The 16,185-nt window shown below is 35.3% G+C and overlaps 1 protein-coding gene across 1 annotated transcript in view; it reads right to left on the reverse strand.

The window, feature by feature from the left end:
• Positions 1-9,889: 9,889 nt before the first annotated feature.
• Positions 9,890-16,185, reverse strand: part of TERB2 (telomere repeat binding bouquet formation protein 2) — a 21,569-nt gene continuing 15,273 nt past the window's right edge. Inside the window, exons 6-7 of the mRNA XM_077764491.1 lie at positions 15,027-15,115; positions 9,890-10,047 (exon numbers count right to left, since the gene is read on the reverse strand). Coding sequence (XP_077620617.1) covers positions 9,905-10,047; positions 15,027-15,115 — 232 coding nt within the window. The 3' untranslated portion in view covers positions 9,890-9,904. The remainder of the gene's footprint in view (positions 10,048-15,026; positions 15,116-16,185) is intronic.

The raw sequence follows: 16,185 nt of genomic DNA on the forward strand, positions 1-16,185 counted from the left end.
CAGACCTTACTGGAAGAGAAAGTTGCAGACAGGTATTTCTTTTACTATACCAGCAGGAGGGAGAAAGTTTTTCCTCTTCCCCTGGCAACATCCTAGCCAGTGAGACTGTCACAACTTCAACCAAGAAAAAGCCACTCTACTTTGAACTTCCAGTTTACTCCAATGGACTTTTGATTTATAACAGTCCTTCCAAGTTCCTCCTTTCCTCTATACAAGAGGGTTCTTCCCCTCTGTTGTCTGGTCTTGCCTATGGTTATGCTGTAGCTTGCTTGTCCCGGATTGCAATTCTCTGCTATTCCCAAATAAACCCATTCTTACTAGTAAAATAATTGGAGTTTTATTTTTTAAGGTTAACATAGTTTTGAGTAGGGCTGAGTTACTCAGGAAACAGAAACTAGGAGTGTGCAAAAAGTAGCAAGGTAAGAAAAGACATAGAATGGATGCCGAGGAAGCCAGAAGTGGAGAACTCCCCCAATAAGCAAAGTCTCAGTAGCTGAGTCACATCAATGGCAAAACAGTAGAGTGAAGATTCTTTAACTTCTGCCACTGAGATTCCTTCTGCCATCTTGGATTCAGAGGGTTCCTGATGTTGGATTTCCATGGTTTGCCAACTTCCTTATTGCCACATGCCATCTTAAAATGAAATCCTATTTCTTGAGTTTGTCTATAGATCCTTATTTCTTGCAAAAGAGGTTAATTAAAACAAAAGGAATCCAAGTGGTAGTTCTGTCTCGTTATTAAAATGATCTTGAAACAGTGGGGCATAAGGGAGGCAGAATATTCCTGGCAAAGGGAATATTCAGGAGTCAGGCTTGGAGATGAGAGAACATTAAAGATGTTGGTAGGTATCTCAGAAAAATAGCCAGGGGGTTGTGATTTCTCACAAAGGTAAGGGTACTAGGGTAGAGTAGGATAATTGGGAACCTAGATGCCCAAAATGGACAACTTTACTGTGTTGTCAGAAGCTGGAGCTCCTCTACCAAGACTATGTGATTCTCACACCCTCAGGGTTTTATTTTAGTAATATGTATCATTTTTAACATCTTCAAGATCAGTCAACAATCTGTTATAAATTCTCTCAGGCAAAAAGTATACTAAGTTGATTAATGACCAAAACCCTAGTTGTTATTATGGAAGATTCTACCAGACCTGTCCCTTATCTTTGCTATTCAAAAGTTGTTTGTGTCTTCAAGGAAGCTGCTTGAAAGAAACATAGAAAACAAACCAACTCCCTGTCACATTTATCCCTGTTCCTGAGTCACAGAGAAATGCAGACAGGATAGAAACAAGTTTCCTGCAATCCATAAATCTAATAGGCAACTGACAGAATGGGAAAAGATAGTTGCAAATGACATATCACATAAANGGTCAGGACTGGTAAACACCACTGGGCCTGGAGTCCTGATTCAGTTTTCCAAATTTTTAGGCTCCCTGAACCTGAGAAACAGCTTCTAGAACAGTAGTGTTCAATAGTAGTATAATACAAGCCCTATATCTAATTTTGTTTCATTATTTAAAAAAATTTTTTTTAATGTTTATTTTATTTTTGAGAAAGCAGGGGAGAGGCACAGAGAAAGGGAGACACAGAATCCAAAGCAGTTTCCAGGCTCTGAGCTGTCAGCACAGAGCCCAGTGTGGGGCTCAAACCTATGAACCACGAGATCGTGACCTGAGCCAAAGTCGACGCTTAACCTACTGAGCCACCCAGGTGCCCCTGGTATGGTCTATTTTAATGAATATTCCACGTGCACTTGAAAAGAACTTGTATTCTACAGTTGTTGGCTATCATGTTCTATAAATGTCAACTGAATTTTTAATCATGTTACACAAACCATCTCTCTATATATCCTTACTAATTTTTATCTGCATGTTCAATTTGTTATGAGAATGGTATGTTAACATCTCCTATGATCATGTATTTGCCTATTTTTCCTTTTAGTTCCTGAAATTTTTGCCTTATATATTTTGGGGCTATGTAATTACATGAGTATAGATTTTTATTTTCCTGCTGAACCTGAATCCTTTTATCATTATGAAGTGTCACTTTTTTAATCTAATACTTCTTGCATTAAATTCTACTTTATCTGATATTAGGTATAGCTATACCTAATAATTCTTTTGATTAGTGTTTTGATGGTGTATTTTTTCCATACCTTTATTTTCAACCTTTCTGTGTCCTTATTATCTTATAATTGAAGTATTTAATCTATTTAAATGTTGACATTAACATTTAATGTTATTACTGAATTATTTGAATTTAAGTCTGCTATTTTAATATTTATTTCCCAGGGCACCTGGGTGGCTCAGTCAGTTGAGTGCCTGACTTTTTTTTTTTTTTAATTGACATCAAAGTTAGTTAACATATAGCGTAATAATGATTTCAAGAATAGAATTTAGTGACTTACCACTTACATATAACACACAGTGCTCACCACAAGTGTCCTCCTTAATGCCCCTCACCTACTGAGCCCATCCCCCCACCTGAAACCTTTCCAGCAACCCTCAGTTGTTCTCTGTATTTAAGAGTCTGCTATGGTTTTACACANTTACACTCTAGTTCCATCCAGATTGTTGCAAATTGCAAGATTTCATTCTTTTTCATCAACAAGTAATATTCCATTAGATAAAAATACCACATCTTCTTTATCCATTCATTCATTGATGGACATTTGGACTCTTTCCATACCTTGGCTATTGTCAATAGTGCTGCTATAAACACTGGGGTGCATGTGCCCCTTTCAAAACAGCACACCTGTATCCCTTGGATAAATACCTAAGTAGTAAAATTGCTGGGTTATAGGTTAGTTCTATTTTTAATTTTTGGAGGAAGCTGCATATGTTTTCCATAGTGGCTACACCAGTTTGCATTCCCGCTAGCAGTGCAAAAGGGCTCCTCTTTCTCCGCATCTTCGCCAACATCTGTTGTTGCCTGAGTTGTTTATGTTAGCCATTTTGACAGGTGTGAGGTGATATCTTATTGTGGTTTTGATTTGTATTTCCCTGATGATGAGTGATGTTGAGTATTTTTTCATTATATCTGTTAGCCATTTAGATGTCTTCTTTGGAAAAATGTCTGTTCATGTCTTTTGCCCATTTCTTCACTGGATGATTTGTTTTCTGTGTGTTGAGTTTGATAAAGTTCTTTATAGATTTTGGATACTAACCCTTTATCTGATACATCATTTGCAAATATCTTCTCCTATTCTGTTGGTTGCCTTTTAGTTTTGCTGATTGTTTTGCTGTGCAAAAGCTTTTTATCTTGATAAGTTCCCAATAGTTTATTTTTGCTTTTGTTTCTATTACCTCTGGAGACATGTCAAGTAAGAAGTTACTGCAGCCGAGGTCAAAGAGGTTGTTGCCTCTTTTCTCCTTTAGGATTTTGATGCCTTCCTGTCTTATGGTTAGGTCTTTCACCCATTTTGAGTTTATTTTGTATATGGTGTAAGAAAGTGGTCCAGGCCCGTTTTTTTGCATGTCACTCTCCAATTTTCCCAGCACCATTTGCTGAAGAGACCATCTTTTTTTTTCCGTTGGATATTCTTTCCAGCTTTGTCAAAGATTAGTTGGCCATACGTTTGTGGGTCCATTTCTGGGTTCTTGATTCTGTTCTATTGATCTGAATGTCTGTTTTTGTGCCATTTTGACAGAGAGCCCTATATGTAATTTTAACTTGTCGAGTAGTCATGTGACAAAAGTAAAAGGACATGGGTGAAACTTATTTTTATAAGGTATTTTATTTAACCTACTATATCCTTAATGATTTGGTTTCCTTTCTATGAATTACTGGGAAAGGTATATACAATCTCTTGGGGCACCTGAGTGGCTCACGTGGTTAAGTGTCTGACTCTTGATTTTGGCTCAGTCATGATCTCAGGGCCATGGGGTGGGCTCTGTGCTGAGCATGGAACTTGCTTGGGATTCTCTCTCTCTTTCTGCCCCTCTCTCCTGCTCTCTCTCTAAAAAAAGATAATTAAAAATTAAAAACTAATCTCTCACTATAATTCTGTATTTGCCTATTTCTTCTCTTATTTGAGGCTAAGTTATTAGGTCTTTGCATCTTATAGAGCTCCCTAAGTCTACTTAATTCCTCCATATCTAGTAACCCCAAGCTGAGTTTAGAAAGTACTAATTTGGTGGGGCACCTGGGTGGCTCAGTCGGTTGAGTGTCCAACTTCAGTTCAGGTCATGACCTCATACCTCGTGAGTTCAAGCCCCATGTGAGGCTCTGTGCTGACAGCTCAGAGCCTGGAACCTGCTTTGGATTCTGTGTCTCCTTCTCTCTGTTTCTCCCTCACTCACACTCTGTCTCTCTCTCTCTCTCTCTCAAAAATAAGTAAAGATTTTTTTAAAAAAGTACTAATTTGGTGATCTTTCTTCATCTGTTTTATTGCAGGAACTAGAATATGCTAGTAATAATAGTAATGCAACTATATAACTTTTTCACTGACCACTTACTAAGTAGCTGGTGTTGTCCTAAGTACTTTATACGTATTACTTCCTTGATCCTCACAATTTCCCTATAATTTTGGCATTATGATCCCCATTTACCACAGTAGGTTAAGTAAGTGGTCTAAGATCACCCAACTAGATATGTACTATATTAGAATTTAAACCAAGACAGTTTGACTCTGTGCTCTTAGCTATTCCTTTATACTGCTACTGAGATGTGCTGCCCTCTCTAAGCCAGAAGATGTGAGTCCAAGTGTCGTTTATGAGCATGTTTGCTTTGACATACTGCAGAAAAGTAAATAGAAAAACATCAGATAAGATACTCCTGGAAAGGTTTATATATATTAATAAATTATTAATAGCTTCAAGTGGATTCTTCTGGTATACAGTACTAACTGCATGATAGATATGTCACTGGGTCATTAGGCCTTTCATTTGAGTACTTCAGGGAATCATTCATACTAAATAGGAATTTGTGCTAAATAATATTTCTGGGAATAATTTGTACCTAGTAAATATGATAGACTCATAGGTCTGGAAGGTCCCTCAGAGATCAATTATTCCAGACCACTTATTTATAGTACTAACAGTTATTATCTTTGAAGGTGGAATTTTAAGGGACTTTTACCTTTTATATTATTTATTTATATGCTGTTTAATTTTTTATAAGAACACATCATACATAATCAGAAAAATAAAATGGTTATTCTTGCCAAAACAATTCAATAGGGAAAAGAATAGTTTTTTTTTTCAGTGAAAAGTGTTGGATCAACTAGCTATCCACATGAAAAAGAATGAAATTGTACTCTTACTTCATACCATATACAAAAATTAACTCAAGATGAATCACAGACCTAAATGTAGGAATTAGGAAGACCTAAATTATAAAAGTCTTAGAAGAAAACATAGCCTAAGTCTTCATGATCTTAGGTTAGGCAAAGACTTCTTAGATACAAAACCAAAAGAAAAATATAAAAATTGGACTTTATCAAAGTTAAATACTTTTGTGCTGCAAACCATGCCATCAAGACAGTGAAAGACAATCCACAGAATAGAAGAAAATATTTATAAATCATATATATGATAAGGAACTTATATCCAAATATTTTTTAAAACCTATTACAACTCAATAATAAAAAGATGACCCAAATAAAAAATGGGCAAAGAACTTGAATAGATGTTAATTTGCAAACTCAGGAGCTTTGCAAGTGAAATCTTTAAATAGCCCCAATCACAGGGGTCAAGGAAAAGCTGAAGAAAGAGTGAGACCACTCCAGATTGGTAGGGGGTAAATTTAATAAGCAAAGGAACTTACATATAAGGCTTGTCTTGGGCAGCTGCAAGATGAATAGATCTCTGCACCTGTCTGCCAAAATCTTAAGAATTTATATAGAGGCTTAAACTGATTTCAGTACATATATTGACCAGATGGTCTTCACACCACATTACTCTCTCAAGTCTGCATCCTTGAAAATGGCTCTCACTGTGGGAACAGTGAGCAGAAAACACATTTCAGGGATATGGAAAAGTATGAGGAGGTTCCAATTGCCTGGGTCCATGTTGCAAGTCAATCAGTGGTCACACCCTCTCCATAACTTCCTCTGACAATTAGACATTCATCCAAAAAAGATATAAAAATAGTCAATAAGCATATGAAAAAATGTTTGTCATTAGCCACAGGGAAATGCAAATCAAAATCACAAGATACAATTTCACACCCTCTAGAATGGCCACATTAAAAAAAAAAAAAAAACACCCAGAAAATAACAAATGTTGGAAAGGATGTAGAGAAATTGGAACCCACATAAATTGCTGGTGAATATGTAAAATGATGCAGTCACTTTGGAAAGCAGTTTGGCAGTCCTCAAAATGTTAAACATAATTACCATGTGATCCAGCAATTCCAATCTTCTATACGAAAGAGAAACAGAAACATACACTCATAGAAAAACTTGAACCTGAAATGTTCATAGCAGCATTATTAATAATAGCCAAAAAGTAGGAACAACCCAAGTGTCCATCAATTGATGAATAAAGTTCAGTATTTTCCATACAGTAGAATACACTTGGCAATAAAAAGCAATGATACAACATGGATGAACTCTGAATACGTTATGCTAAGTGAAAGCCTGTAACAAAAGGGCATTTTATATGATTCCATGCCTACATTCACTCCATCCATCCATTCCAGAATGGGCAAATCTCTGGAGACAGAAAGTAGATTAGTGGCTGTGTAGGGCTGGGAGTGGGGATGGGGGGTGAGGCATGGGCAATGATTACTAATGGGTAAAGTGTTTCTTTTTGGGGTGGTGAAAATGTTCTAAATCAGATTGTGGATGGTTGCACAACTCTGTCACAATACTGAAAGCCATTGAATTGTACCCATTAAATGGGTGAATTGTATGGCATGTGATTATATCTTAATAAAGCTGTTAAGAATGAAAACATGACTATTCCATTAAATTGATGCAATATTATTTAAGGGGCCATTCTATTCATTCCTTATTAAGCAGTGAGGGTGTTTTTAGTTTTTTACATTGCTAAGTAATAGTGTGACCAAATACTCCATTTGAAAGAAATATTTTTTACTAAAACTGCTATAAATCTAAAAGATAGGTGATGTGCCTAAGGTCACCTATATATTTTCAACATCAGAAATCTGTCAATAGTTTACAGTGTAACAAATTAGTATCTTCCACACAGTTCTCTCCCATAGGATGAGGTCAGTGGCCTGTCCTTAAGCCTAACTTATGAATAGTTTAGCAGTAAGAGACACAAAAATATAGTGCCTTAAACAAAACAGAAGTTTATTTCTCTGTCACATTCAAGTCTAGAGATAGGCAACCCAGGGCTAAGATGGTAGATGTCTCCACAATATCCTTGGGATCCCAGGATCCTGCTGTAGGCCCTAGGCTCAGTCTATTGCTCTGTCAACCATAGGTTATAATTCTTGCTATTATGGTTTAAATGATAGCTATCACATCCCCATTCCAAGCAACAAGATGAAAGAAACTGAAAGAGTGGGGGTGGAAGGAAAGGGGACAAAGTGTATATGTCAGAGGTCTTTAAGAAAAGCTCCTAGATGCCCTTTCTGCTGTACATCCATCCATTGACCAAAACATTGTGACATAGCCATACTTTACTTCAAGTGAGACTGAAAATATGGTCTTTATTCTAGGTAGCATGTGTCTAGATAAAAATTAGGGGTTCTTTCATCATGAAAGAAAAGGACACATTCAGAAATAACCAGCAGACTCTGCCATTAACTTACAATTTATCTTATGTCATAAAACCCTACCAAAAGCTAGAAAGAAAAATGATCTGGTTACAAAGGATCAAAGAAATAAGATGAACTAAGAACTATACACTAAATTAAGCAGTATAAGGAATGACTATGCCTAATAATGAAAAGCATTAAAGGAGACATGTTTGCAAAAGCATAGAGAAATGATCAAAAGTCCTAAAGTGGGGAGAGCACTTTTATAAGATGTGAGCCAGAGGCAATATCCATCAGATACACTAGGCACATAAAAAGAAACGGTTTAAATGAGCAATAAGTAAAATCATACTGCCTTTCACTTCCCATTAAGACAATAGACTTTTGACAAAACTGTTTATTGTTGCCTACTTTATTTGTTCATATGTTTCTAATTCCTGAAAGCCTCATGTTATAATGATTTTATTGCTTCTGGTAGTATGTCAAGCATATACATTGCATCTGGCCTTTTCTATATTCTCCTAAAGATATCATTACTTTTGCTTGGAAATCTTTTGGTTGTAGTTTTTTATCTACTATGTTAACACATGCATACTATATATATCAGAAAAATACTTGAATGTTCCTAAGAAACCCCAATGTACACAACTTAGTGTAAATTTACTTGATCCTTTTAACAGTTAATTTAAGATGCATAGACAGGCTTGGTTTCTATGCAAGGAATAATCAACTGAATGTGACGGAAATAAAGTGTTCAAGGACAATAATATTTAATATGTTTTAGGAAAAGATCATTAACATTTAGTTTAGTTTTTTTTTGTTTGTTTGTTATTTACAAGTTCAGAAGAGTTTAACCACAAGTATAAATATAAATAAGGAGAAGTTACCATATGGGAAAAATAGAACTTTCAAATGCTGATGCTGAGATTAGTGTTAAAATTTTGTATTATAAAATTTGAGTCATGAAGAAAGACCAGGACCCACATACACCCAAATGATCCAAACACTTAAAAAAAAGTGCATTTTCTTTAGATAATTCTACAGCTGGTATATACTTCCTAGGAAAAAGTACAGTGTTTTGTTTTGTTTTGTTTTGTTTTTTTCAAGCTTGGACTGCTTTATAGAGAGAATCCCAAGCAGGCTCCATGCTGTCAGTGCAGAGCCTGATGTGGGGCTCAATCTCACGAACTATAAGATCATGACCTGAGTTGAGATCAAGAGTCAGACACTCAACCGACTGAGCCACCCAGGCACCCCAGAGAAAGTATAGTTTTATAAAGATGATAGCCTCACAAAAAAATGTATCATTTACAAATCTCCAAAAAGTAATAAACTCACCAGATTCTACATAGTATAACCATACGAATTAAGATAAAAAGTTGCTGTCTTGAAATCATTATATCTCAATACTATTTTAGCTTATTTAGAAAATGAGCTGAGCATGTTGGCTTGTTTCTGGTTCCCTTTGCAGATCTACTGTCAATTATATCTGTCATAGACTACAGCATATACCATTGTGAAGGGGTTGGAAAGCACTGGCTTGGAAAATGAAGGTAGTTGTGTTCTAGTCCTATTTTGGCAACCAACTAGTCACTCTAGACAAGACATCCTCTCAAGGCCTTTACTTCCTCATTGTTCTCCAAGGTTTTTTTTCCAGCATTGTGATCCTAAGGTGACCTGAGGGTCCATTTCAGATGATACAACACTCGTTTACATTAAATCCCTTCTGGTACATGTTATCAGGAACTGTCCACACATGAAGTCTGAATCATTAAAGTGCTTTACTCCATATTTTTCAAGCCAAAAACAGTAATTCAGAACTCAACAATAACATTCTAATATTTTAATTAAAATAAGATGATCAGAATCATAAAACTTAGCATTGAATCTAGAAAAACATATATAATTGAATGTTAAAGCCAAAAGAGCATCAGGCAAAGAGAGAGAGAAAGACTGAGACTTCTTATAAAGTGTTTCTATGACATTTACTCTAAAACAACTGTGTGCGCAGGATTTGTGAAAATAATATTACAAGTTAGGGGGAAAACCCAGCCCAAATATCAAAACACCAAGCCAAAATGATTCTGAATTTCCTTAAAGACACATTTTGAGAAAGAAAGAGAAAAATTCTTACCCATTTCCCCAATCCCCTTGTCCCAAAGGGAAGAGTGTAAAATTATGTACATCTTTGGTAATATCTTATAAGAAATAAATAACTAGATATAAGTATAATTTAGTTTAATATTTTCTCTTCAGTTTGCTTTTTATAGCTGACATGTTAATTTCATTTTGAACATGGTATGCCAAATATCCTGAGCTTCCAGGAATAAAGTCATGTAGCTCCCCAAGGAATTTCTTCATGGCATCAATTGATATATAACCTACAAAATTAAATATATATATACAATTAAAATATCATCATATCATCATACTATTTGTTTTTCAATGTCTTTGATTTATTAGAATTAAGATTTCTAAAGAATGTTTTTGGAAAGAAGTAAAAAGAAAAAATAATACCAGTGAGAAGATTCTCCATGAAACTTGATAATCATTAGGGAACACCCTTCTTCCCAACTCCCCACTCTGCCCAACCTTCTGTTTCCTTTTAAAACACAAATATTTCTGGGTGTCTGGGTGGTTCAATCAGTTAAGTGTACAACTTCAGCTCAGGTCATGATTTCGCAGTTCGTGGACTTGAGCCCCGCACTGGGCTCTTTGCTGACAGCTCAGAGTCTGGAGCCTGCTTTGGATTCTGCCTCTCCCTCTTTCTCTGCCCCTCCTCTGCTCACACTCTGTCTTTCTGTGTCCCTCAAAAATGAATAAATGTAAAAATAATTAAAAATAAATAAATCAAACACAAAGTTTGATTACCCACTTTGACTACTGAGAGTGTAATGTTCAGGTTGGGAATAAAACATAAAGTACTTATACCAAAATAACTGGGAAAAGTGTAATCACTTAGAACTATCTATCCAACTAGCTACTAACCGCATCAACAGCTCATCTTACCAGCAGAGCAGGGAACACTTTCCCTGCATGGCTAACACTGGGACAACATTTTTAAATAAGAAATTAAGAAAAGCCAGTATTACTGCTTAGTCAACAAGGGTTTGGGTGTAATTTTGATGTCATTAATAATCTGAAATTGATAAGAGTATCAAAAAAAAACCACCTAGAATGTAGAGAGCTTAAGGACTCAATAACTTTAAGTCATATTACCTTGATAGCAACTTCTTATCTGAGTAATTATATTTTATGTGTGATATGTTTGTAGTTTACATTAAAACTGAAACCTAATTTAAAAGTAAATACTGTATAAGAAAAACTCTGGTAGAGCTCAAAGATGATTGATTTTAGAATACCACCATCAACATGTGGTACATGTGCATATAATTTGATTGCTTCTAATAATAAATAATAAATTCACAGCTAATAAATTAGCTATGAATTCAAGAATATAAAACTGAGTAGTGTCTTTAAAGATATTTTAATCATAATCATTTACTTCAGAAAATCTCGAAGCTCTATTACTATACTCTATATGGTTCATAATCTTTGCCTAATGACTAGGTTTCTGTGTAAAATAAACTAGTGCAGAAAAATATTAACATTTAGTTAACTGCACATATACACAGTATGTGAAGTTTCTAAAGATATGTATGAGTTTTAAAAATAATTATTACATTAGTAAAAATATTCCTGTAATTATAAGGAAATTTATGCATTAGAAATAGATTATTGTAGCAGTTTTGAAGTAGTTAGGCCTTTAGGCTGAAGTCAACTGACACTCAATGTATACTAGCTTAGACAAAAAGGGAGTCTACTAAAAAGACATTGCCATTGCCAACCAAGGAAGGCAGACATATTGCTGGCACTCACAAGTAACTATCTCTCATTGCTGTCTCTCACTGGTATCCAGTTTTTCTCTACACATTAATTTCATTTTCCTTTCTTGAGGCAAGTTGGCTTTAGTAGAAAATATGGGTCCCCACTGCTTCCAAGTTTTCTTAGAGCTATAGTCACCTGAATGAGAATGATTTGACTGGCTGCATTTCATGTCAAAAAATCTAGAGAAAGAGCTCTGACTGGCCCAACTCAAATCAGGTAATCATTCCCAAAGCAAATGTTAGAAGTGAGGAACCAGCTCATGTTTTAGAAAATAGTTTCTGTGTAACCCAGATGAACTGGGGGGAAGAAAAGAGAGTTCCTAGGAAAGGTATTCTTGGTGGAGGATTCCATAAGTGTCTGTGGTAACCAGCCTCCTAAATGGCCCTAAATGATCCCTATCTGTTAGTGTTCACAAATTTGTGTAGTCTCTGGAAGGAGACTCTGTATTTGGGTTGGTCTCTATGACCAACAGCATATGGCAGAAGTGATGGTACGAATAGGACATAGAAAACACAGTGGCTTCTGTCTTGGGTAGGCTCTTTTTCCCTTTTGCAGTTCTCACTCTGAGGAAAGCAAGCTACCATGTTGTCAACAGCCCTATGGATAGGCCCACTTGATGAGGAGTTTGCCTTGGGCCAAAAACCGGCAAAGACTCAAGCCTGTCAACAACCACATGAGTGAGTTTTGAAATATATTTCCCAATTCTAGTTATTTGGAGTAACTGTAGGCTGGTTAACATACTTGACTGCAACCTTGTGAAAGACTCTTGCAACAGAAATATCTAAGACGCTCCTGGATTCCTGGCTCTCAGAAACTACCAAGTAACGTTCATTGTTTTAAGCTGCTAACTTTCGGACAAATTTGTTACACAGTAAGAGATAACTAACACAGTACCTATTATAGGTTCCCAAACTTTTAATTATCAGAAGGTTTTGGTTTGAAATTTTTTGCCTGCAAGATATTTACAATTTTTTTCGATTAATCATACATACAGCTATCAATCAGAACTTCTTATCATAGGTGATAACCAGTGATATCAGAACGAAATGATTAATTCCAGTCAAAAGCAAAAACCAATTTAAAAACAGGCCAAAAAAATTCTCTTGATATTTTATAGGACATTTGGCACTATCTGAAGATATTTTTGGTTATCACAACTTGGGGCCACTGGGTTCTAGGGCATAGGTCCAATTTGTATTTTCTGCAAAGTAACATGTCCTATTTTAAGAGATCTAACATTCATTGAACTGAACCCAACCCATTTTGAGGAAGAGACAATTAAGTTATAGTCACAGAAATTAACTACCACTGCCTAAATTAGGACTGTCACTCACTACATTCCAACAAGAAGTTATTCTTTCCTGTACAAGCAGATAGGTATGATTTTTAAAAAGGAAGTACTTGGGGCACTTGGGTGGCTCAGTCGGTTAAGCGTCTGAGTTCAGCTCAGGTCATGATCTCATAGTTCATGGGTTCGAGCCCAGCATTGGGCTCTGTGCTGACAGCTAGCTCAGAGCCTGGAGCCTGTTTCAGATTCTGTGTCTCTGTCTGTCTCTGACCCTCCCCTGTTCATGCTATCACTCTCTCAGAAATAAATAAAACAAAAAAAAAATTGTTAAGGGAAGTACTTGTCATTTTACATCAGAATTAAAGACAAATGAATTATCTCTAAAAATTGAAACTTTCTTCCAAGAAAGTGCTATAAAATTTTAATGTAGGGGCACCTGGATGGCTCAGTTGGAAGAGCATGTGACTCTTGATCTTGGGATCATGAATTTGAGCCCCATGTTGGGTATAAAGATTACTTTAAATAAATAAATAATTTAATTAAAAAATAAAATTTTGATGTGGAAATTTAAAGAAAGAATATTACTAATAAGCAAATTAAAAACTCAGAAAATTTGAATATGGCTCTACCAANGCCAGAGGGAGGAGAGAGAGAGAGAGAATCCTGAGCAGATGCTACACTCAGAGCGTATAGCCTGACAAAGCGCTCAATCCCACGACCCTGGGATCACAGCCTGAGCCGAAATCAAGAGTCAGATACTCAACTGACTGAGCCACCCAGGCACCCTGACTAATGATTATTTCTACAGTTCTTTTTCAGTGTGTTTTTAATATAACACTATCTTGTCTTTTGAATAGTCAGACAGCAGTGAAACATAGAGCAGCATTGTTACATGTCCAAATCTAAGCATTTGTCTTTATTGTATGGCTGATTTTAACATTTATCATTGATTTTTAAAAACATGTTATCAAATATTTGTTAAGTCCAAATGAACATGAGATATTTAGTATCTGGTGATAGAGCTGCCTGAAAAAAAATCAGTACCAGTAATATGCCACAACCATGGTTTAAGGGGTACTTACATTTTATCTGAATATTTAGGCATAGGGATAAGTCAGGGCAGCAGTCACTACTCCCAAAATTATAACTTAAGTACTTCTACACAGCTCATTGTCCTTTGCAGTCCACGTTTGCTCCTAAACGCCCCAGAACTGACTTCTCCGCTGTCAAAGTGGGGTGGTAGTTTTCTTTGCTGTTCCTAAGATTCAGTCTCAACCTACACATTAAAAGTTCTTTTTTAAAGTGCTTTTCTAAAGGCTAATTTATTACTCAGATGAACAGAAGGAAAAAAAATAATGAAACAAATAGCTAAACAAAATAGAAAGAAGGAATAATATTATGAGAGAAGACATTTAGGAATTAGTGCACTAGTTGCAAGAGGTAGTTTTGACATTGGTAAAGAATGTGTGAGAAAAATACAAACTATTTTTAAAATGAAATTTCAAAAACCTATATTTCTAAAGTTGCTGTGTTTTAAAGACAATTTTTTCAAAAGCCTTAATTAAAAAAAAAAAAAGATCAATGGCCCTACTGAATACTACCCAAAGTATCTAACTTTCCACCTCACTCAGCACTATCCAAATCCCAAAGGCCACTTTGGGTTCTCTTGGTTCCATCCTCTCACGTCAACCTTAGGAAGCTGCCTTTTCTTTATGTTGGACACTAGAAAAGCCAGAGTCCATGGACACCTGAGAACCTCTCTAAATTATATGTAAAATTTGTGTGCTGTGTTTGTGTGTGTGTGTATGCTAGGGAAAGGGGTCTATGTTTTATCAGACTCTCAAAGGAAACTATGATTACAGTGGTCCATATAATTTATCTTCCAAATTGAGATGCCTGAGAGTAAAAAACTGATGCCAGGACAACAGGCACAAACTGGGACTGTCTTGTGTAAACGGGGATGTATATTCACAATACCAATAGACCAGTGTTTTAACAGAAAATATGAGGTCTATCCTTGGGTCAATTCTACAGATTTATTCAATGTAAATGATATCTCCTCTATTAGTATGTGTAACAAAAGGGACTCTCCTTGCTAGGCTAGTACAACAACAGCTTTATTGCACAAAATATTTTGTTGTTTCTTCCCTACTTGGGTTTTCTCTAAATATTATTTTAAATCACCTGTTACCATGTTGTTCACTGGATAATTCTGAAGAGGGAAGTACATCTGTTTTTCCATAACTGGAGTCCTTATAGAATGCTTTTCTCTGCTTTAGAATGAAACATACAGAAAGTCATATTATATTCGTTTTTTTCCTGAAAAATTATTTGAAGCAATATGTAATCTATTTGCGCTTTTTCTTTATTTTCTAAAGTTTATTTATTTTGAGAGAGAGAGAGTGAGTGAGTGCAAGGGAGGGGCAGAGAGAGAGGGAGAGAGAAAATCCCAAGCAGGCTCTGCACTGTCAGCAAGGAGCCTGATGCGGGACTCAAACCCATGAACCGTGAGATCATGACCTAAGCCAAAATCAAGAGTCAAATGATCAACAGACTGAGCTGCCCAGGCACCCCAATAATCTATTTGCTCTTGATCAGACTTCAGTTTTATTGGGTGAAAATGTTAAATGTGACCTTTTGTGCTTCTAAGTAATATAAGGGCCCATACAGATATTTTCAGTTTTCATGGCCACTTGACAAAACCTATTTTTTATGTAGAGGTCTAAGTCTTTTTTTCAATGTTCTTAAAAGCATAATAATTCAATAATACTTTATAATTAGATAAAATACATATATACATATGTAATCTTAAATATGCCAAAAGAAAGCAGAGTGGGTTCTATTTTAAATAATCATAGCATTTCTGTTATTAGTGTTTAAATAAATGAAACTCTGTTAACTAGTACTTCAACACTTTAATAAATAAAAAATGATATCTGGGAAAATCATGAAGTACACTAAGATTCTCAAGTAACTTCTCAGTTAAAAAGAAAAAAAGTTAAATTATTCTGAGTGTGGTTGTATAGTATATTTAATTATATTCTAACTTCTAAGAGCTAAGTAGTTTTCAACTAAAAGATCTTATATTTTTAACTATGCCAAATAACAATGCTTGCTATATTTAGATTGCATATAATGAGTAGATAACACAATTATGAGAACAAAAACCTCAAGAATTAAAAATTAGGATCATCCTTAATTTAGTATTTTCCTTTAAAAATCTAAAATTACAGTTAGTAATAGTAAAAGTTTAATTTTTCAATTCATTTAAAAATTAAATATCATCTGAACTCCTCATGTTCTTTTTTTTATATGAACTCTTTTTTTTTTTTTTTTACAAATA

The sequence above is a fragment of the Crocuta crocuta genome, unplaced genomic scaffold (assembly GCF_008692635.1).
Source record: "Crocuta crocuta isolate KB4526 unplaced genomic scaffold, BGI_CrCroc_1.0 scaffold102, whole genome shotgun sequence".
Classification (NCBI taxonomy): domain Eukaryota; kingdom Metazoa; phylum Chordata; class Mammalia; order Carnivora; family Hyaenidae; genus Crocuta; species Crocuta crocuta.